Raw genomic sequence first — 20,516 nt, 5'->3', positions numbered from 1 at the left:
TGTTCCCCTGATAGTTTTTCTTTATTTGATGCTGTATAGCGAAAATTCTAGTCCAGCACCTGTCTTCTCTGCCCACCTTAACTGTGGTTTCTTTGAATCTTCTGCAACACACAGAGGATCATTTTGTTGGTCTCTGCAGGCTAACTTGACTGATGCTTCCACCAAGTGCAGTCTGTACCTTCTCATTGGGTCTGAAGTGAATTTCCATAGTGAGGAGATTGCAGGCATGGATCATGATACTTCACCTGTGACATTCCATTTCTCATAAAGCCTACTGCTTTGCTGTTGCACAGTACGGAGCCTGCTCAGCACCTGGGAGGGGCAGACCAGGGAATAACTTGCGTAATTTCACTAGGACACGCTGGAGACTTGATGTGCTCTTGAAAGGGGAGATGAGGTAACAGATTTGTCTACAAGACAATGAGGACCCTCTTGCATGTTGACAGTGTAGGTTAGCATGCCTCTTTGTTGTCTTTAAATAGGGAACAATAATATGATATGTTCTCAGAATATAGTAAATGCACGATGGTTTTCATAGCTTCAGAAATTCTGGGCAAAGTGCAGCATTTCTCAGAAGGAGAACAGCAGTGCCAACCTGTTAAAACATGCAGTGTATTGCTGGGACTGGGTTATGAGCATGTTTGCATGATTTGGAAACAGTTTAAGAAAGTATTTCCTGGGCAGGCTGCTTCTCTCAGCATCCTGCTGCTTAATGTATCAACAGCTCCAAGCGGAGCAGAGATCATGCATGGTCAAAAAGGAGTCTGAAGAATGGAGCTAGGACTTGAGACTGAATTTGCTTTGGGAGGCATTTTTATAGGGGAAGAAACCCATGGATTTTATTATGGCCATAAAATTCTATAGCTGTAAACAATGCAAAATGCACCTTTATTTTTCCTTTTCTCTTTTGCTTTAGCACACATTAGCTGAATATAGGAGCCCAGAGCAGTTTAATGTCCTTCTGAGTTTATGCAGTCTATTAGATATTCCTTGCTAAGTCAGTGGCTTCCATGTATTGTCATTTCTGATCAGCAAGCTTACTTCAGGACTGGGTTTGTTTGTTTGTTTAGTTCTTATTGGCATGGGATATATTGAATTTTGACCGTAGTAATTAAATGGTGCTGGATGTGCCTGGAATTTAAGCAGCAGTGTCCAGGCCAATTTTAATAGTTTTCTTGAAGCAAGAGTGAACACTTGCCTAGCATGTGTTTCTTGGAAACATATTTTTTAGGTTTTAATTACCTCATTATTGCTTTATAATTATAGATAGTTTGAGCAGTATCACTTTTGTCTTGTAATTACAACCATTTATTCTCAAATCAGAGGGAATATATGAAGGAGGAGGTGGAGGAGTCTGCTGAAGATGAGGCGACTGAATCGGAGGAAGACCTTGAATTTGGTGAAAGAATTGGATGCCTTTCCAAAGGTTCCTGAAAGCTATGTGGAAACTTCAGCAAGTGGAGGCACAGGTAGGCCTTACTGGGATGCTGCCGTGATTCATGTTGGCTGTCAGCTCAGTCCAGCATACTCTGGGAGTAGAGAGTTCAACAGGAGGAAGACAGGCATCTCTCTCTGTTCACTTGAAAATAGCCAAAATTGGTTTCTTGATCTGTTTTGTGGATTGACAGAACTGATCTTCCACGTAGACATAGTCTCTTATCCAAGTAAGTGCATTTGCACTCATCTGAAGGGAGATTTTTGTGTGAAACTGGTGGGTGAGTCTTCAACCAACGTAAAGGTTCACTCTAAAAATTTGTAGCCAGTTAGAATTGGAAGAGCACTGTGCTAAGGCTGGAATAAAACCTTCTCACTTTTTGTCTTGCTAAGCCCTTATTTCTGGGTGAGACTGTGTCAACGTGAGTTGAAATGCAGGTTGGATTCAACTCTATGCTTTCATAACAGAGGAAAAACATTCTCTAGAGGTGTTTAAGAGCTATGTTAAGCATCAGGATGAAAAGTAGCTTTCTAAAGCATTCTGTCATGAAGGTGTAGTTGAATTTTAAGAAAGCCCTTTGAAGAACTAAAAACTTCACTCCAGGGCATGTGCTTATACTGTCCTTACTAGACACTTGAACTTCTCTCAAAAAGGTGTAGCTGTAAGAAGTACCTTTTCTATATGTATCTGAGCAGAAAATTGTGCTTTTAACTTGGGTTGGGTTAGAGGTAGCCAGATATGCAAATAATGACTTCACCTGTTGGACTATTAGAATAGTTTGCAGTTAGATAGGAAACTGATAGCAGTTAGTTTGAAATGGAGGATTAAAATATCTCATGAGCAATTATATCTGAAACTCAGTTGAATAAAACGTACAAGAAGCAATTGCAATCTACAGATAAGCTTTTGAAGTCATCCTGCCACTTGTAAATATCACAAGCACCTGTATTACTTTGCTGTGTTTCCTGAATTGTGCTGTTAATAATTAAAGGATTATTGTATATAAAATAATCTCTAATAGCTGACAAAATAACTCTTTGTTAATGTTAGTCCCAGCTCCTGAAAAAGCCAGTAAGTTGTTTCTGTGTTGCAATTGACAGAAAAGCAATGATTGTTTAAAAGTTCCTTGTTTTTTTTTTTTTGTCGTGTAGCACCATCCTTCAGAGAGAACCTCACTTTGGTGAAGGGTGCCTTTAGTATTTCTCAGCACCAGAAGTTGCTTTAGCATTGTTTGGTTTATCCCAGTAACCTTAAAAATGACAATATAGTATTGTCTTATTCTATGCCAGTATAAAATCTGTATATAATATTTTTGTTTCATTCAGGATTAAAGTGCCAGGCTTACTTTCTGGTGTGATACTGATGCAAAACATACCAAGAGCATTCTCAGACTTTCAATGCCTTCAGACCCATTGCAAAAGAAGTACTGGTCTCTCAAACAGGCTGAAACTCCAGCTCTGGGGCTGGGAGAGCCTTCAGAAAAGACAACCTGTCTTTGGAAACTCTGTATAACTTTATCTTCCTGTTCAGATCCACTGATACCTTTGCTCAGAATTATCCAGAAAGCAGCTATAGCTCTAATTGTTTCCTTGTGGCTTTGGATGGACAGTAGGGCTCCAGCTTTTCTGTTGCATGGCTTGGTTGAGTCTAGCCTACTGGGATCTGAAAGGAAATTGGTGGCCAGAGTAGTTCACTGTTTCTTGCATCTGCTTTCACAGTATGCATTGACATGAAGCTTTTCACATACATGATTGTTACACAGCTTCAGCGGAAAGCTGGAGACTGAAATGTTGCTGATCAATGCAACTGGCAGTGGTTTCCATAGGACAGCATGTTTATTCCCCTTGCTGCCACCTCTGTCTGGCCTGTAGGCCACTGTGTAGTGAGTTCTAGCCTATGAATGGTAGGGTTGTTTTTTCTCAAGTTGGTCTTCACAGACTCCGCAGAAATACTCTACATAATGGAAAACAAATATCCTGCAAATGGAAAACATATCCTAGCAATAAGCTATACAAATCACTACTGTGGTCTGTAACTGAAGGTATTTTCCAATTTAAAGCTGTGATTTAATACAAGGGGTACAGCAGGTGCTTCTGAGCATCTTTTTCTGTGTTTCTGACTGTGGGTAGCAGGATGATCTTCCCTTTGCACAGCTTTGCAAGTGTGATGAACAGGCTGCTTTGGAGATAAGTGATGCACATATACCATTCAAACGTACCAATTAGTTCTTTCTTAAAAACAATTTCAGATCAGTTCTTCACAAACTTAGCTGTTGGTAGAATGCATAGCCACACGTTGCTTATGGCCAGAGGGAGAATTGTTTACAATACAGGGGTAGGAGTCCTGACTGTGCAGCTGTACACCAGCAATACAATCAGGGCAGCTTTTTCTAACTGGACAGTACATATATTTCTCTTGTCTGCTAGCTTCTTGGCTCTAAAACTAGATATAAAAAATTTGTTAGGTTATAGACAAGCCTGTAGAGGCTTGAAGGGACTTCAAGGTGCAACTTCTCCTGTCATGCTTGAATTCAGTATTGTGTTTGCCTAGACCCCTGACATCTGCGGGCGTTTTCTTTTATATGTGGAGGAGGATCTAGTTCTTAAACCTTCCACAGAGGGATTTCACAACCTCCCCATCATTCTAGTATTTGACTGTACTTAGTATAAAAAGTTCTTCCTTGATGCAAAGGTAGGACTTGTTCTTTTCCCCTCCCACGTAAAATCAAATACAGTTTTGAAAGTAGCTTATGAATTCATAGATCATACTAGTATTGTACTGGTAATGCTCAGATTCTGTAACTTCAGAATTTTGTTCTGCTTATGTGTCTGTATAGTATTTCTCACAGTCTAAACTTCTGTTTTTTGCTTTTGGCCACTCAGTTTCTCTGATAGCATTTACGACGATAGCTTTCCTGACTGTAATGGAGTTCATGGTGTACCGGGACACATGGATGAAATACGAATATGAAGTAGACAAGGATTTTACGAGGTAATTTCTATTCATTATAATTCCTTTTAAAATTTAAGTTGTCTGCATTTCAGGACAGAATAGGTTAAAAATATTTGTGTGACCTGCAAACAATTTATGATTGAAGTTAAAAATGAAGTACTAAAGGGACTTGATTTTTCTTCCGCGATTGATTTTACCTTTTTTATTTTCTGGAATGCATGAAGAAGAGAAATGGAGATTTCTGCAACAAAGAAGTCAAAATAGTGTAGGTTTGTTGGTGAAGGAGTACTTTGAGGAATTATTTGCTCACAATTCAGAGGACATTGTAATACATAACTCCACCTCAGCTAGGTAAATCCACCACATTTACATGATGCTTACTGTAGTTTATACAGTTGTTATTGCCATTATACTTTATGCTGCTGGAGGTGAACCACCGGCACTCAGAACTTTGACTGCATTATCTAAAGGTTTCTACTGATCTTGCCTCTAGTTCCAGCCTCTGAGATCAGATGAAGATACATTTGCTGCTGGTTTCATGTGCTTGTCTGGTCTGTGTTCAGGCAGCCATGAGCCCATGGGGATTTTGTGCGCTGACCACCTTTAAATATCATGCATCTAGAACAAAAATAAATTTAAAAGCTGTTTGATTAGTTGCTGTGGAAACAAGCTAAAGATACGTGTATTAATTGGGTATCTTGTACATCAGAAATACCAAAGGTTTCTGTAATGAAAAAATAAAAATGGTGAGAAATTTAAGGGAGATGCATCAAAAACTCAAATTAGAGTAAATCCAGATGGGAATTTCACATTTTGAAAATGTCTTTTTTTGAAAGCATCTTTGCTGAAGTAGGTTATTTCCCTAGTGAAGCTATCATGTGGGAAGGGTAGTCTAGCAGTTTAGAGACTATTATGGGACTTGGGAGATGTCCTGCTGCAGGTTTTCTGGTTGGACTGTGGGCTTATCACTCAGCCTGGAGTTAAAACAATGGATCTTGGTATCACTTTAACTACTTTTCTTCTGTGTGCTGATCATGTCTCATCCCAAGTTGAGCCGGTGTTGAATCCCTTGCTTACGTGATTAGCTGGTGGTCAGCTCAGTTCCCAGAAGCTCCCAGGAGGCGATAGAACCATGTGATTATAGTGAGGGGATTCATTAATTATAGTTTAAATCGCTTTCGTGAAACTAACATGGAAACCAATAGGAAATGCCCAGAATATTAGGGAATGCTACAGAATCAGGCTTCTGATATGATGGATTTTTTTTGGGTGTTAGGAAGAATTATGTTTTACCTTCCCTTGTTAATGGAAATATTCTGGATAATGGTCGTAACATACAAGGCACTTTGCTATTATGGGAATGGTTTTGAGAAAACAAGTCCTTCCAGGAGCAGTACTAGCAGAACCATCAGTCTTTATGACATGGCAGCATTTTCTGGGAACTAGCTTTAGCAATTTCTCAGCCTGATCTTGACTGTCCTGAGGAATTCTGATTAGGATTGGAAATAGAGTGGCCTGTCTAAGGACAGACAGGAGAAAGATGCTCAAGTATTTACTCAGGTTTAGATTTGTAAGTCTTGAATTTTCCTGATCTACTGCATTCTGTGGAATTTATTGCACTGTTGTATGGGGGGGGGGGAAATACGTGTCAAATACTGCAAGCTGTATATTCTTAATAAGTGTCTGACAAGCTCTTGGGCCAGTAATATTTCCAGAAAATCTGTTAGGAGTTTCAGAGTAAAACTCAACAGGGAAATCTGTTGCTTTTATCTCTTATGTAATGAGTGGCCATAAGAACTTTTAATAATTAAAAGCCCATCTTGGTTCACCCAAATTTTAAACAGCTTAAGTTTATATTGGTGTAAATTTTATTATTTGACTGGGTTTCTGCAAGTAATCTGAAAATTTTAGTAATACATCTTTTGATACTTGTGCTCAATGTTACTTATTGGCTTTTTGCCCTTTTTTTTTCTTTCCAGTAAGTTAAGAATCAATATTGATATTACAGTTGCCATGAGGTGTCAATGTAAGTATTCCATCAGTGAAAGTTTTGAAACACTTTAAAGGCTCTTCAGAGTATGCATTTACTTGCAGTATAGTTGGATGTTGTTCAGAATACTCTTAACTGTGAGATTTCTTATGATCTTGATGGTTTATGACTCACAGAAAGAATTGGTAGGAGATGTGAAGAAAAATATTTCTGCCATCTCATTCGCATCTCGCAGAACTTTGCTTTGTCTGTCAGCAAGAAATGCATCTGTTGTTCCAGGTAGTCTCTAGTTGGAGTATTCTTAAAAGCTCATTGTGAGACACGACAGCAGTAGGAATTTATCACAACTTTTATTTATTTATGAACTTGGCAAATATTAACCTGGCCTACTGTTTAACAATACTGGAACCATTGGGTAATTTCATCCTCCTCGTGAACATATGGAGGCCTTCCTATTTAAAGGCAATGCTTACTATTATTTTGATACCATTTAAATATGGTACATCAGTGTATATTAAAATTTCTGTTTTTTTTTAATTTGAGAAAAATGAATCTTTATCTTCTGTTTTGAATAGTCTTGGTTTGTATTCAGTGCTTATGAAGCAGCAAAATACTTACGCATAACAGATCCTAGAAAGCTTGTATATGTGGTTCATACAACAGTTCTCTGTAGGTGTTATATCACTGACAAAATACTGCAAATTTGAAGAGTTTGTTTCTGCTCACTGCATCAGTTAATGTTGAAGGTTAGACAGGTTGAAGAAACAGTAACTTATACTGAAAGTTCACTGTACTGTGAAACTTCGTTTCAATTTGAAATGGTTTTTGTTTGCTTCTGATCATATGTGTGGCTTCATATTTTTCTCCCTGTTTAAAATAGATGTAGGGGCTGATGTTCTGGATTTAGCAGAAACAATGGTTGCCTCTGCAGATGGGCTGATCTATGAACCAGTAAGCTGATTTTTACCTTTTTACTTGAAAAGGAGATTGCTATTCACTTTGTGCAAATCACTGCTGGGTTGGTTTCTTGCTTGTGGTATTTTTTCACCCCAGTTGGACTGCACAGAACCTCTCCCCAAGTATTGTCTCATCCTTGAGTGAGTTTTGTAGTGCTTAGCCCAGGAATCTGCTAGGGAAATAGGCAAGCACTGGGATTTCTACTAAGAAAGTTACAAGAGCTTCAGGAAAAGATGCCAAATGCAAACAAGTGAATAATTCAGAGGACACACAGAGAAATTTCCATATTTGACCACTAAATGTATTATTTAAAGTGCAAAGTCATTTCATAAACTCCAGTAAGTGGTACCAATTGTGAAGTTGATTATAACTCCCCACTTCTTCCCACACCCCGTTTCTCTTCTGGGTTTCATGGATGGGACTTCAGTTCTTCTTGCGTATTTTAGATGTGTTATTTTTGTTTCAGGTAGTATTTGATCTCACCCCACAACAAAAAGAATGGCAAAGGTAAAGTATGGAGATGCCTGTCTATGGTTTGTATTATTTGTACTTGAGGTACACCAAAGTCACATGACAGAAGTGTATCTTGGGTCTCGCAGCTCCTGCTTGTAATTTAAGAGTGCAAACCTGTGAAAAGATACTAATTTTTGTTGCTTTTCTCATTATTTGAGATCTTTGCTATGGAAAAAATTGGCTTTGATCTTACTTGTGGAATTGTGTCATGCAGTTGCAAGCCAACAAGCATTGTTTCCAAATGAATATTTGGTAGCCAAGTTTTAACTGTGGTTTCAGGTGTATAACACAGCTTGGTGCTTAAATGTCAAAGCTGAACCATAGTAAGAAATTGGCAAATTCTTACAAAATCAAATGAGTTTGAGTCTTTCGTGTAAGTGAATTGATACACTGTTTATCACTTAAACTAGAATAGCTTGGTTATGTGTGTGCTCACCATACTGATAGTCATGTAACAGAACCTTAATGTGGCTAAGTTTTAGTATTCACACACTGCTGTGAATACCAGAACTGTAAGCTCTGTATAAAATACCATTCTCAAAGTTTAATGTAATGCTTTAATACCAGCATGAACCTTGCTAACTTCTCGATTTATATCCTGCAACTGAAGCCGATAAGTAATTGTGAAGTTACTTTTTGCTTTACTGTTGCGTGCTTTCACACTTTGTCTGTGTAATCTTTAGGATGCTGCAGCTAATTCAGAGTAGGCTGCAGGAAGAACACTCTCTTCAAGATGTGATATTCAAAAGTGCTTTTAAAAGTGCTTCTACAGCACTGCCACCACGGTAAGAAATGTTGGAATTTTGTGTCATCATTCCCCCTTTCCTCTGCCCTGTTTAATTAGACTTCACATTTTAGTGTGGTTATGATTTCCCTCCCCCCTGAAGATAAGGTAAGAAGAGAAGGCCTTGCTGCTTTCTGTTGCATTTTAAAATAGCATACTTGATACTTGCTTTGGAGAGCTGTTGTTTTATGAAAGCCTCTGGGGTTTGCAACCTGGAGAATGTCTGCGTCTTTTGTGTTTGTATTTATAAGTATGTGCATATGTTTAATACATACACCCCTTTTTGGTCCATTTTATCTGATGCTTCCTCCTTAATGTGACTTAGTAATGCCAAAGCAATACTAAACTCTTATTAAAAATGAAAGAATATCTTTCTGTCCAGCAACTTCTAAAAGTCCTACTATTAGCTGTGACTAAACAAGCAAACCATAAATAAAACAAGCAAAATAAATCAAGCACAATAAAATCCAAACAAGCAAGCCATAAATAAACACCAAAAAAAGGCTGTATGCACTTCCCATGTTTTAATTTCCCTGCCCGAGGACCAAATACATCCTTTCTTCCTAAGTCTTCAGATTAATTTAAGTCCCTTCTGTGCCTCTGTGATTCTTGGTAGTGCAGTATTTGAGACTGTATGTATGCTTGAGATATGGCTCAAAAAATATTTTTTCATCTCACCGTAAGGAGCAGATTTGGAAATATGCTCTGAGGTGTGGAGTTCCCAACAAGGGTGGGAGGAGGAAGGTTTCATGAAAAATAAATGTTTAAAGCTCTTCTTGCTACAGTGTTGTTAACGTGACTGATGTGTTTTGTTCTGTTCATTATAACGTTAAAACTTCCCCAGTGAACCATTTTTGCTAGAAGTAATTGGGGAAAAAAATCCCCAGGGCAACAGGGTACACTGACATGTTCAGGTATCATAAGTTAGCTTCGTAGGCCAGCTCTGGGTACAACTACAAGCTAAAGCTTACAGGTTTCATCAGACTGACCTTCATTAGTTTCCCTCCCTTCAACCATCTCTGCATTAATTTCAGAAGAATACAATGAGGAGAGGTAGATGATAATGTTATATAATGATAATGCTAGGAAAAAGAAATCTAACTGTACTGCTGTTGTTTCTAATAGACAGTGAATGATGTTCTTAAGTACTCTTTATGCTGTTTTTGTTTAAACAGGGAAGATAATTCATTACAGTCTCCAGATGCATGCAGAATTCATGGCCATCTCTACGTCAATAAAGTGGCAGGGAACTTTCATATAACTGTGGGCAAGTATGTTCTGTTGAATTCCTGGAAATAAAAGAATTGACTTTACATTCTGTATAGTGCGTGTGTGTGTGCGTGTGTGTGTGTGTGTGTGTGTGTGTGTGTGTGTATGTATGCTTTTACACTTCTGAGATATCGACTCTTTTTCATTAACTTTCCCATTCACACAGTTAGTATCATTTTCCCTCTGATAGCTGTTCTTGGATTTTTAAACCCAAATTTCTTTGACAGTGCAATGCATTGTTGCAATATAGTGGTTATGAATTCCAGTGTCTTACAGGATGAAAACTCTTGAAAATAGATCTTCTGTAAGTGTATGATGTAGAGTGGGTTGCTTGTACTTCCCTCCGTTCTTTGGGCCTGTCTGAACTTCTCTTTTCTGTTAGTATGCAGTTCACTAACATGGTTGAAGTGTAGATATGTGACATTTCATTGCTGAGATAATATAGTTATAGAACCATAGCTAGGGAGCCGAATGCCAGTTCACCCTGATTTATGGAGAGACTTTCTGATACGCTTCAACAATGGCATCAGCTTATATACTGTATATACAAACTTCTGTTAACTCTTCTCAGTGCTCTTCAGTTCTGCTGTCCTCACTTGTCTTCCTGCCATCTCTGTCCCCAGAGATCCTAGCACGTAATGCGTACTCTCTAATTTTATCCACATGTAATTTCAGCTGCTGTTCTGTCTGAATATTTTTCCAGATGTCACTTGCGTCTGGTCTTGTACCACCTTTCTGATTTGCCCCTAGATGTTCAACTTCTTAAGCCCATGTCAAAGCTGATCATTTCAGCCTTACTGCCATACATCTCTCTTCCTGTCTCTAGTTCTGCAACACTTAATAATCTCTTGCTTTCCTTTGCTTCCTTTTGGCCATCATTACATTTGTACTTCTACCAAGTTGCTCTTTGTCTTGTAGTTTGGTTTTGGGTTTATTTTTATGGCTTTATTCACTGGCCACTTTTTGTATCTTATTGCCTGTTTATTTACTGTTGTCCTGTCTTGACTGATCTTGTGGTCTTTCTCTGCCTTTTATTTGTCCAAAACTTTCATGCATTTGGTAACGATTTAACTTGAGCCTAAGTAGGGAAAGTTTCTTGCATTGTTGGCTGTACTGGTATGAATGAAGTGTGGCTGAGGGACCGTTTTACAGGCTGTTTCTTCCAGACAGACTTGCACTTTTTCCTTCCCTCTTTGCACTGTTATCAGCTTCTGCACTGTACTTTCTTTGCAGATCTACAAATAAGTGTCCAGATCTGAAGTTAATTTATTTAGTCAGGGAGCAAATACAGAGCGTAGTTAACTTGCTTAGTAGCAGAACAAGTATGGTGAAGTTCTCATCAGTCACTTGAGCAGTTCTGCAGCTTTTCGTGGTAGGCCTCGGTGGCTCTTTGAGTAGCCTCATGGCTTGATGTGGTTTTGACACTAATTCTGTGTAAGAGGGTTTGCATGAGTCTGCTGTTTTCTGTACCTTGTCATTCAGGCTCTGCACTTGGCAGTAACACAAATGTCATTTTTGGTTTTTATATAGATACATTTTACATGTATATGTGTTTTAGAAACTTTTATACATTCTGTGTATTTGAACAGGTTATGTCACGTATATATAAAATACGAATATATGCACATATTTTCTATATACATATATGAAAAGCATTTATTGAAATAGAGAGAGGTAATTTTTCTACGTAGTTCTGTTTAGTAAAATTGTGTCTTTGGGTGGATTCATGAAACAGATCTTTCATAAAACCTATCTTGCTTTCTTTAGGGCAATACCACACCCTCGAGGCCATGCACACTTGGCAGCCCTTGTAAGCCATGAGTGTAAGTTTTTTCTGTCGTCTCCATATGAACGAATATCATTTTGTTCAGACTGCTGTCTCCTAGTTTACATGTTAATATAGGTTGCTGTTGTAAAGATGTTCTAACTGGGCAATTGCATTGTAAAGAATATTCTTTGAAATGTTCTGACACAGCAGTGTCACAGAAGGTGACTTACTTTCATACATTTAATGCTATTAGTATTACCTTTAGGTACTTCGGACTGAAAAACAGGAATTTCATAATGTATCTGTGTAAAACAAAGTACCTCTGACATTTTTTTTGTGTTATCATTACTGTAGATGCAACCTATTTCCTGCAAAATCTGTTTTTAGAAGGTTAAAAATTTCTGACCTTTGTCCTTAAAAACTTAATTTTTAGGTTATGAGTCTAGAAACTATATGTGTGTTGCTGCCGTACTTAATGCAATGCAAGGGTGATTCACTGTAAGAAATGAACTTGGTGTTGATTAAACCTGCAGATGTCTGCCCCTGGGTCCGTTAACACAAGTGTAGAATATTATGGATCTTAAATACTTTTGCAAAATTAGGCAAGGGTAGTAACGTGGAAGTTGCCTCATGCTTCCTCTGTACATTTAATTTATGAAATTTTAGACTTATTAGTATCATTACATACAAGAACTGTAGAATAAAGTAAGTATTTGGCCAACTAGAGATTTCCTGTCATAAAATTTTAACTGTCTTCAGCTTCAGGGTTTCAGTTAGAATTTGTTTCATAAGTTCTTTCTAGAGAAACTATATTTCTTTGTTAAATATTTTTTTGAGTTTTGCTTGAAACGTGTACATGCTACAGTCACAGGCACAAATCCAATAAAATGCACACCAGTGTCTGAAATACTCTTAACTAATACTTTACAATGTGAGAAATAGCTGCATCTTTTTCTCTGAGTACAGAATCTCATAGTTTAATAATGTTTAATTTCTCTGTATTGTCTTTCAGCCTATAACTTCTCTCATAGAATAGATCATTTGTCATTTGGAGAGCTTATTCCAGGAATTATTAATCCTTTGGATGGAACAGAAAAAATAGCATCAGATCGTACGTATTGTGTTTAAAAAAACCCCAAACCCTTATTTTCTATATTTTTCCAGTAATTACATTTATATATTTCATGGTTCGTGTTCCTCATGTATAAATAAAGGAGTATGGCAACTTACTTCATAGAGCTACTTATGCCTCATCCTGTGACTTGCCGTCTCCAGAATCTTCTAATACTGCTGTTGTCTCAGAAGTCAGTTGGTCCGTTGGCTGTTCCAGGTGGAATGGCTTGTGGTAGTTCAGTGTTTGTTCTCGTAAGGAATTGCATGAAGACATAATGCAGTCGTAAACGCATAAGCATACCGATTGCTCTAGAAGAATTCTCTTTGAAATCTGTCCAATCAAGAGAAAAACTAATCAGTTTACAAAGGCTTCCAGCATTGTATAGACAGTTCAGTGGCTAAAATCTATTCAGACCATTGCTGAGATGTATGCAGAATGTGACTGTAAGAAACTTGTTCACTTCTAGTGCCCTGGAAAACACTATCTGTGTGTTTCATTTGAAGCTTTGAGTGGCCTGACCTTAATGAGTTGTTTTATTACGTGGGTAAAAGTAAATCTGTTCTACTACAAATATGATGCAGGCCTTGCCGACAGAAACTAACTGTTCATGCAGATGGTGCTGAAGTAGTCTTGGCAGTGCTGAGGCTCCTTGAGGAGCATCCCTAGTGTGAATGGCTTAGCTCATTAACTATTTTAAATGTTGTTTGTTTGATTTACTTGTCTCAGATGGTCTATGACTCTACTTAATTCAACAGTGAGAATTGTTTTGTTCTAGACAACCAGATGTTCCAGTATTTTATCACAGTTGTGCCAACCAAACTCCACACGCATAAAATTTCAGCAGAAACTCATCAATTTTCAGTGACAGAAAGGGTAAGTAGAACAGAAAATCATGCATAGAAAAATCTAACAGTGATGTGAAAATGGAGGCTTTGTTGTGCTGTGGTTTTTCCCTTTAGTGTGAAGAGACTCTTTGGAATCTGTTGTTAGTATTAATGGTGGATACCCAGTCATATCCACTTCACTGGATGCTGGGGACATTCTGTTAGGTTTAGCTCTGTAGCCTTGTGTGTAGCTTTATGAACATTTAATCCACCTTTAGCTTTTTATCTGTGTGGGAAGCAAAGAAAAAAATGAAGTTCACTTGAATGTCATGACCTTGTTTGTGGTGTTAGAAACAGAAACAGCTAGTTTGTATGAAAAACTAATCGCACAGAAAGCATCTCTGTCTTCAGCTGTCTTGTTTAACCTTTGTTGAACCACCAGCTTCAATTATTCTTCAGGCTAGAGAGCTTCTACTTTTGGGCTTGGAGAGGCTTTTAATTCTGAATCCATAAAGAAAGTACCTACTGCAGCACAGTACATGGGCAAATCATAAGGTGCTAATTTTAAAGGCTGCTGTAAATAAGGAGAAGACTTTACCTTATGTGTCTCATTTCCAGAAACCAAACTCTGTTTTGATCTTTTATTCAGAAGTCAAAGAAATAAAAAATACTTGCAAAAATTTTAGCTAAAACAGCAGATAAAGTGAGAGGTAAGAAGCAAGCCTTGGGTTGAAAGGAAAGTTGGAGATGAGGAGTTCACTGTAATACAGTTTGTGGTGTTCTCCAAGGGAGAAGTCTTTGTATCTTCTCACAACTCAGTGCTGTGCTTCTGAAAAATACATAGCTAGGGGAAGTAAGATGGAAGTGATATCTTGGTGTTCATCTTGGGACGTGCAGACCGCTGGAGGGAGAGGTTTGCTCTAAAACTCATGAAAACTGGAATAAAGAGGAATTCCATAATGTATTATATATGCCCACCTCCTGCTGGTCTAACAGTCTGTTTCACATTTTCTCTGCACAATCTCTATAACTAAAGCACTCCTTAATCTTCTGGATGTCAGTCTACTGCTTATCTAAATCCTTACTGCATTTTTCATCTTGTATTCATTTTTTCTCTCCTCCTATAAAGATGGTTTCTGTCAATTAACTGTGCAGTCTTAGCTCTGCGTTTTTTTTTGTGGGGATGTATTTTTCTATGGAAGCTTCAACACAGTCACAGGTAGCTTAGGAGAAAGCTTGTGAATAGTGGAGGTAAAGTACTTGATTGCTCTCTTTCAGGGGGTAGCCCTTGTTGCCTGTAAAACTTCTTTGTGTTTGTCTTTAAAAGACAAATACCCCCGGCAGATGAGCTGGAAAAGGCTACTGGTAACAGTTACTGACTGAACAGCGTAGTGCATGTATTTGAAAAGCGCAGGCACATAAGCAGATGTGGAAAAAAGTGGTCAGCTGTCCACGGTTAAAATGTGAATACAGTGGGGTTGAGTTGCTGGTGGTGAACAGAGTGAGATCAGAGTTTGAAAGGTGTTCAGACCCCTCTCCACTATTGTTGCTGTTTGAGATACTAGTTAAAAGTTTCATTCTAGCAAGGCTTCACTGAGATACCTGATGCAGGGTTAGTTATTTTCAGCAGGTTTTAGTAATCAGAGCTTAAGTCTGCAGCAGAAGCAGACCAAAATCATCTGTGGAAAAAGAGTTATGTATCTTTTGAGGGTGGAGTTTTGGGTGTTCTATTTAACTTCATACTCTTTCACCATTTGACCTCAAAAGACCAGTAGAGCTTAGAGAAACAACAGAAGAAGAACAAACAAAAAGGTTTTTGTCCCTTGCCAATGGCAAAGTTCTGTTTAACTACCTTCAGTCTTCTCTTCCTTCCTGGTATGCCTGATTATCCACCTTCTAATGTTGACTGTTGTCATACTCTTGCAGTAGAGAAAGTGTTGCAGAGTTTCTGTGACCTGGTATCATAACTGATACATTGTTTTGGGACACGTTTTACTTCGGTAGCAAAAGAAGCAATATGGTTTATATCAATGGTAGCTGACTGGAGAAATTGCCTAGTCTGTATTTTCCAAAGCAGAGTTCTGCTTTTTATTTTGTACCTTATTCTCCATGGGTTTTGAGCACAGGCTGTTAAATCTACAGATGGATGGAACTGTGATACATTGCTTTTCTGCTCAGTGTTACTTGTCTGTCTTCTCTGCTCTTATTAGCTTAGACATAGCTAAGTTTGTCTTCAGTCAGTTACGTCCTTTTCTTCTGCCCTTGTACATTTTCAGCCAGCGTTACCTGGCAGTGCATTTATCAACACCTTTTGCTAACAACAAAATTATAGCAAACTTTTGAAAGAAACTTAAAATTGTGCTGAGGTTTTTTCTCATTAAAACTTTTATAAAAGTAGAGATTTATAGTAGCCACACTCTCCCCGTCCTACTCTTTCGTGCCTTTTGTTTTAAGAATTTGGGCAAGCAGGAAGAAACTACAGAAGGTCCTGGATTAGAACTGAGACATCCGATCTGTTCAGAGTAGTCAGGGCGATCTAGTTAGTGTTTATATTGAGGTACATTTCTTGCTGTGTGACTGTTTGCAATGACATGACTGACAAAAATTTTGAGAAGAGGTGTCTATGTTATCTTTTCTTCCATTTTACCAGTTAAAGGAAAGGGTGCAGCCAGAAATAGACGTATCATGCAAGTCAGCTTCTGGCTTTGTTACTAGTACAGTCATGAGCGTTTTGTACCAGATAGTACCAGAGCAGGATAGTGAACATCAATATGCAACACAGAAGACCAGTGACTGGGAAGGTAAAGTGTTACTTAGTGATGTTTGACTCTTAGAAGGTACTGGCCAAAGATATCTCCATGTTCCCTGATCTTCTGTTGGTTGTTAACTCTGATTAAGTAGTTTTTTGTCATCACCTCTCTTAAGATTGTTTTCCTTGGGACTAATAAGAAGTGACTAACTTGCATTTCTCTTCTTTCAGGAAAGAGTAATTAACCACGCAGCTGGCAGCCATGGGGTGTCAGGAATATTCATGAAATATGATATCAGTTCACTGATGGTGACAGTGACAGAAGAACACATGCCTTTCTGGCAGTTCTTAGTGAGGCTCTGTGGCATTATTGGGGGAATTTTTTCAACTACAGGTAACTGTCAGTGCTTTCCCTCATAAGTTCTATCAGAATGTTTTTTTGGTCATAGTGATTATGTTATAAGTAAATTTTGGGGGACTCCTGAACCTGTAGCAGGTTGAAGTGCCCATTGTGTGAGCTGAAATGTGCAAGGAAAGCTATTAATTTTGGTGTCTCAGTATGCTGTTTCTGCTGTTCTGAGAGGTTGTTTCCCTTTTGGTAACTATGGCATAATTTATTTACCTCTGGAAGAGCAAGTGTGTATATATATATGTGTGTGTGTGTGTATGCACTTGGAAAACTATATTTATTTATACTCATATACACACACGCTTACCAACTTAACGATATTCTGCATATTTCCTACAGTTGGGATCCAATACTAAATCAGTGCCAAAAGCTGAGATAAAATTTTTGTCTAATGTAATTAGGAGGATTTTCCTTGTGTAGCTTGTCAATGTACTGCAGGATTTGCTCCTTCAAAGAAAATAAACTAAGTTGAAAAGGCTCAATTCGCTTATTAGTCAAGACATAATAGGATATCTTGATTATAAGTTAGTTCTTTTCTTGGCTTTTACTTGAAGAGAGCACTTGAAGTAAGCTGCCTTTTGAAAGTAGATGTTTCTGTTCCACAGAACGTATTTTCACCCCTGAAGTTTGGGGAGAGGAGATTATATGTGCTTGGACAGCTTTTGGTTTAGCTTTCATTGATGCATTTCAGAATGTTAGAATTTCCCCTCCCCTAGATGTTTTCTTTTTTCTGATGTTAATTTCTCAGAGCTTTACATGCAGGTTTATTGCACTGTATCCCATTTAAGTATCACATTGAGTTTTCTTGTAGTATTTCTGTGAGTACGACAGCTTTAGTGCTTGTGACAACATATATCTTGTTTGGCATTGCAGGAATTTTACATGGTTTTGGAAGATTTGTAGTAGAAGTTATTTTTTGCCGTTTCAGACTGGGCTCTTACAAATCCACATCGGTAAGAAAACCTTTCTCAAAGTATTAAATAAGTGGTGCAGCTACCTAAGGATGGGTGGTTAAGGACAGCTTTGGGACTCAGTCCTAGCAGAATTTAAGATGCTGGCAATGAACCCTCCCCTCGACATGCATATGAGCAGAGATTTAACAGCTTTTAAAAACAGTTGGAAAACCTGACCTGTAAGGAAGCAAGGGATTTTCTGAGAAGCAAACTTTATGAAACTCTCTCAGAAGTTTCTCTGCTACATTCCCTCCATCATCCCCATTACATTTCTGCAAAAATAAAATGTTTTCCTAGGCTTCATCAGGATCTCTCATTTATTCTTCTCCTGCTTGGCCTGCTGACCAAAGCAAGAAGCACTGTGTGATACCTGGAATCAGTGTTGCTACTGATCAGTGTGCAGGCTGTTGCCAAGTGATGTGAAACTGCAGTCTTCACCTTTCCCTCCACTGGGATTGCTCCTCTGGCAACTACTTGCTTTAATTTTGCTTTTTTCCCCATTTAAGCTTGTAGGTAGGCTTTAAGATTTCTGCCTTCCTCTCCAATTTGAAGTTTGCCAGCTGGCAAGGCTATGTGAGTGGGGGAGAGGAGCAAAGACAAGCAGATTTATGTAGCTTTTATTTGAGAGACCAGGCAAAAGGCATACAAGAAATGCCCAGGAATTAAGAAGTGTGTGTTTTGGGGGAGGGAGGGGAGATTCTGTTTCTGGACAAGCCATTGATAACACTTTGTTTCTGTTTGACTAGGTCCCACTTCCTGATGGCCACACAAGCAACCACTTACCTCTAATTACAGACAATAGTATGCATTAGCCTCCTGAGGAAACTTCCTTTCTTCCTGCCCGATACAGAAGACAGTTTTTTATAATAAAGAAAACATTGTGCAATACGCTGAGACAGTGCTGGCGGGCAGCAAACAGTGAAGCCTTTACACAGAAAAAGAAAACCTGAACAAAACAAACCCAACAAAACAATTTCTGTCATTTTCTGTCTTTCTAAGTGCACGTGGAGTCATAGGGAGTTGTGAGACCAGTGAGGTGGACCATCTTCTGGAGATTAAAGGAACATTGCTGCCAAAACAGTATTTGTGGTTGAGCTGAACATCTTTGCGATGATTGCCATTGATACTGAAGCCTCTCAGTGATCTTGGTTCTGTGCCTGAGAAGGCTGGCAGACTCCAAGGAGAAAAGAGTGCAAGTGGGATGCATGGAAGGGCCAGGAAGCAGGCAAAGAGGGACAGGAGAAGAGCTGGGGTTTCTCCTGGGTTGGGTTTTCTTGTTCTTTTGTAATAATGGGGCTGGAGGCTGAGAAGTTGTTGTTACTGGTGGGGAGTTATCCTGGAAAATCCTGAAGAAGAGGGAGATGAGAGAACTCGGGGAGTGAGTTGGAGCCCAAGCTGTGACGCTGGTCATAGCCACTGCCTTTCTGTAGTCCCACCATTCTTTAGCAGAAGAAACAATGTGGAGCAGAGGAGTTCCTCTGTGTTTTCACACAGCTGCTTTGCCAACAGCGAGAATGTCACTTCCGATGTTGGTAACAGGAGCGCCCAAGGGCTCTGAGGAGGGTTCCAGTGTGTACTTTTTTTGAGTTGGAATAAGAAGCCTTTTAAATAAGGCATTTGACACTAGTTGTGGTAAAAGGCAAGACTCATCAGTAAATCTTTGTACACCTTTTTCTTGGTAAAGAAATTGCTTTGATGGAGCCTTTGTTTTACCCCTGCTGCTAGTATGTAAGTTATGGTATGTAAGTCCTGGAAATGGATAGTTAAAAAGAGCAAGAAACTGGCTTGCTTTGGTTCAGCTGAACACTGCAGAAACATGGGATTTGTGGCAGTTCCCAGGCAGGGAGCGGTGGAGTTGGTAGTAGATGGCTTCAGGGAACCTGAATCATTTTGCTACAGACAGATGACGAGAAGGGATCTGCAGAATTAATACTGTTCATGAAGGCTTTTGTAAAAGAAATGAGGAGAGCAATATCAGTTTTATATTGTAAATATGCTGCAGAGAATGAATGTTGTTAATGCAGATGGTGCTTTGAGAAACTAAACATCCTCTTACTGCTGAACTGCTGGCCTGCACCTGTGGTCACAGTTACTCCAGCAGGGTAAAAACATCATAATGTGATTCCTTCTCAGCAAAACTGATCTAATAATACATTAGGAGATGATGCTGACCCTGGCCTTACTCACCATGGAATGAATATTACAATTGAGAGGACTAATCATGGAAAAATAAAAATCTCTGGTGTCAGATTTTGCTGACTTCTGTTGATGTATTCAACAGGACGCTTGGATCTTGGTGACGAGCACAGTGTAAATAATGTTGCTGATTTGCTATGCAAAGCAAAGGGCTTTCTAAACTGAGCAATCATGTGAAGTAGTAAATAAAACGTGGGAAATGAGGAAGGATCTTTATTCAGTTCAATTGTTGAGAATGACAAAAGTTCAAGGAAGCCGTGTCCTTGTGGTTGGCAGCCAGGTTTGGGGTTTTCTCTTCTCTGCCTTTGTTTAACACCAATTAGAACTGCAGCAGCTTCAGAAGCTTGCCCATGGTGAGCAAGAAAATCAAAAGCTGTGCATTTTCTGTTCCCATTTCTCTTTAACATTTCCCTCTGAGGTTTCTTCCCTACTTCTGCTTGGACTGGTTCTGCTTTGGGTTTTGTCCTGACACCTGTTTCTTACCTGCCTGGAGCAGACTGTGCTGGTGGGAGATACGGACCTCGGTTGACATTTCTGTACCAGAACTGAAATGTTATTTTCTATTGTCACATAAAAGAGCCAAGTGGCTTGGTATGTCTTAAA

At 38.8% G+C, this 20,516-nt stretch overlaps 1 protein-coding gene across 3 annotated transcripts in view; it reads left to right on the top strand.

The window, feature by feature from the left end:
* The window catches only part of ERGIC2 (ERGIC and golgi 2), a 24,401-nt gene extending 3,885 nt beyond the window's left edge, over positions 1-20,516 (top strand). For 2 of the 3 annotated variants that reach the window (XM_061366245.1, XM_061366244.1), the window contains exons 2-14: positions 1,324-1,469; positions 4,318-4,426; positions 6,367-6,413; positions 7,258-7,328; positions 7,801-7,841; positions 8,531-8,632; positions 9,807-9,902; positions 11,668-11,723; positions 12,681-12,779; positions 13,558-13,655; positions 16,587-16,749; positions 17,638-17,717; positions 18,464-20,516. In XM_061366245.1, the coding sequence (XP_061222229.1) occupies positions 1,364-1,469; positions 4,318-4,426; positions 6,367-6,413; positions 7,258-7,328; positions 7,801-7,841; positions 8,531-8,632; positions 9,807-9,902; positions 11,668-11,723; positions 12,681-12,779; positions 13,558-13,655; positions 16,587-16,749; positions 17,638-17,717; positions 18,464-18,529 (1,134 nt within the window). In that variant the 5' untranslated portion in view covers positions 1,324-1,363 and the 3' untranslated portion in view covers positions 18,530-20,516. The remainder of the gene's footprint in view (positions 1-1,323; positions 1,470-4,317; positions 4,427-6,366; positions 6,414-7,257; positions 7,329-7,800; positions 7,842-8,530; positions 8,633-9,806; positions 9,903-11,667; positions 11,724-12,680; positions 12,780-13,557; positions 13,656-16,586; positions 16,750-17,637; positions 17,718-18,463) is intronic. The other variant, XM_061366246.1, reaches the window with a different exon arrangement.

Source organism: Neopsephotus bourkii, unplaced genomic scaffold, assembly GCF_033783945.1.
Source record: "Neopsephotus bourkii isolate Nb327-2 ecotype Australia unplaced genomic scaffold, CSIRO-AGI_Nbou_v1 NB_1328, whole genome shotgun sequence".
Lineage (NCBI taxonomy): Eukaryota > Metazoa > Chordata > Aves > Psittaciformes > Psittacidae > Neopsephotus > Neopsephotus bourkii.
This window is presented reverse-complemented; position numbering and strand designations above follow the sequence as displayed.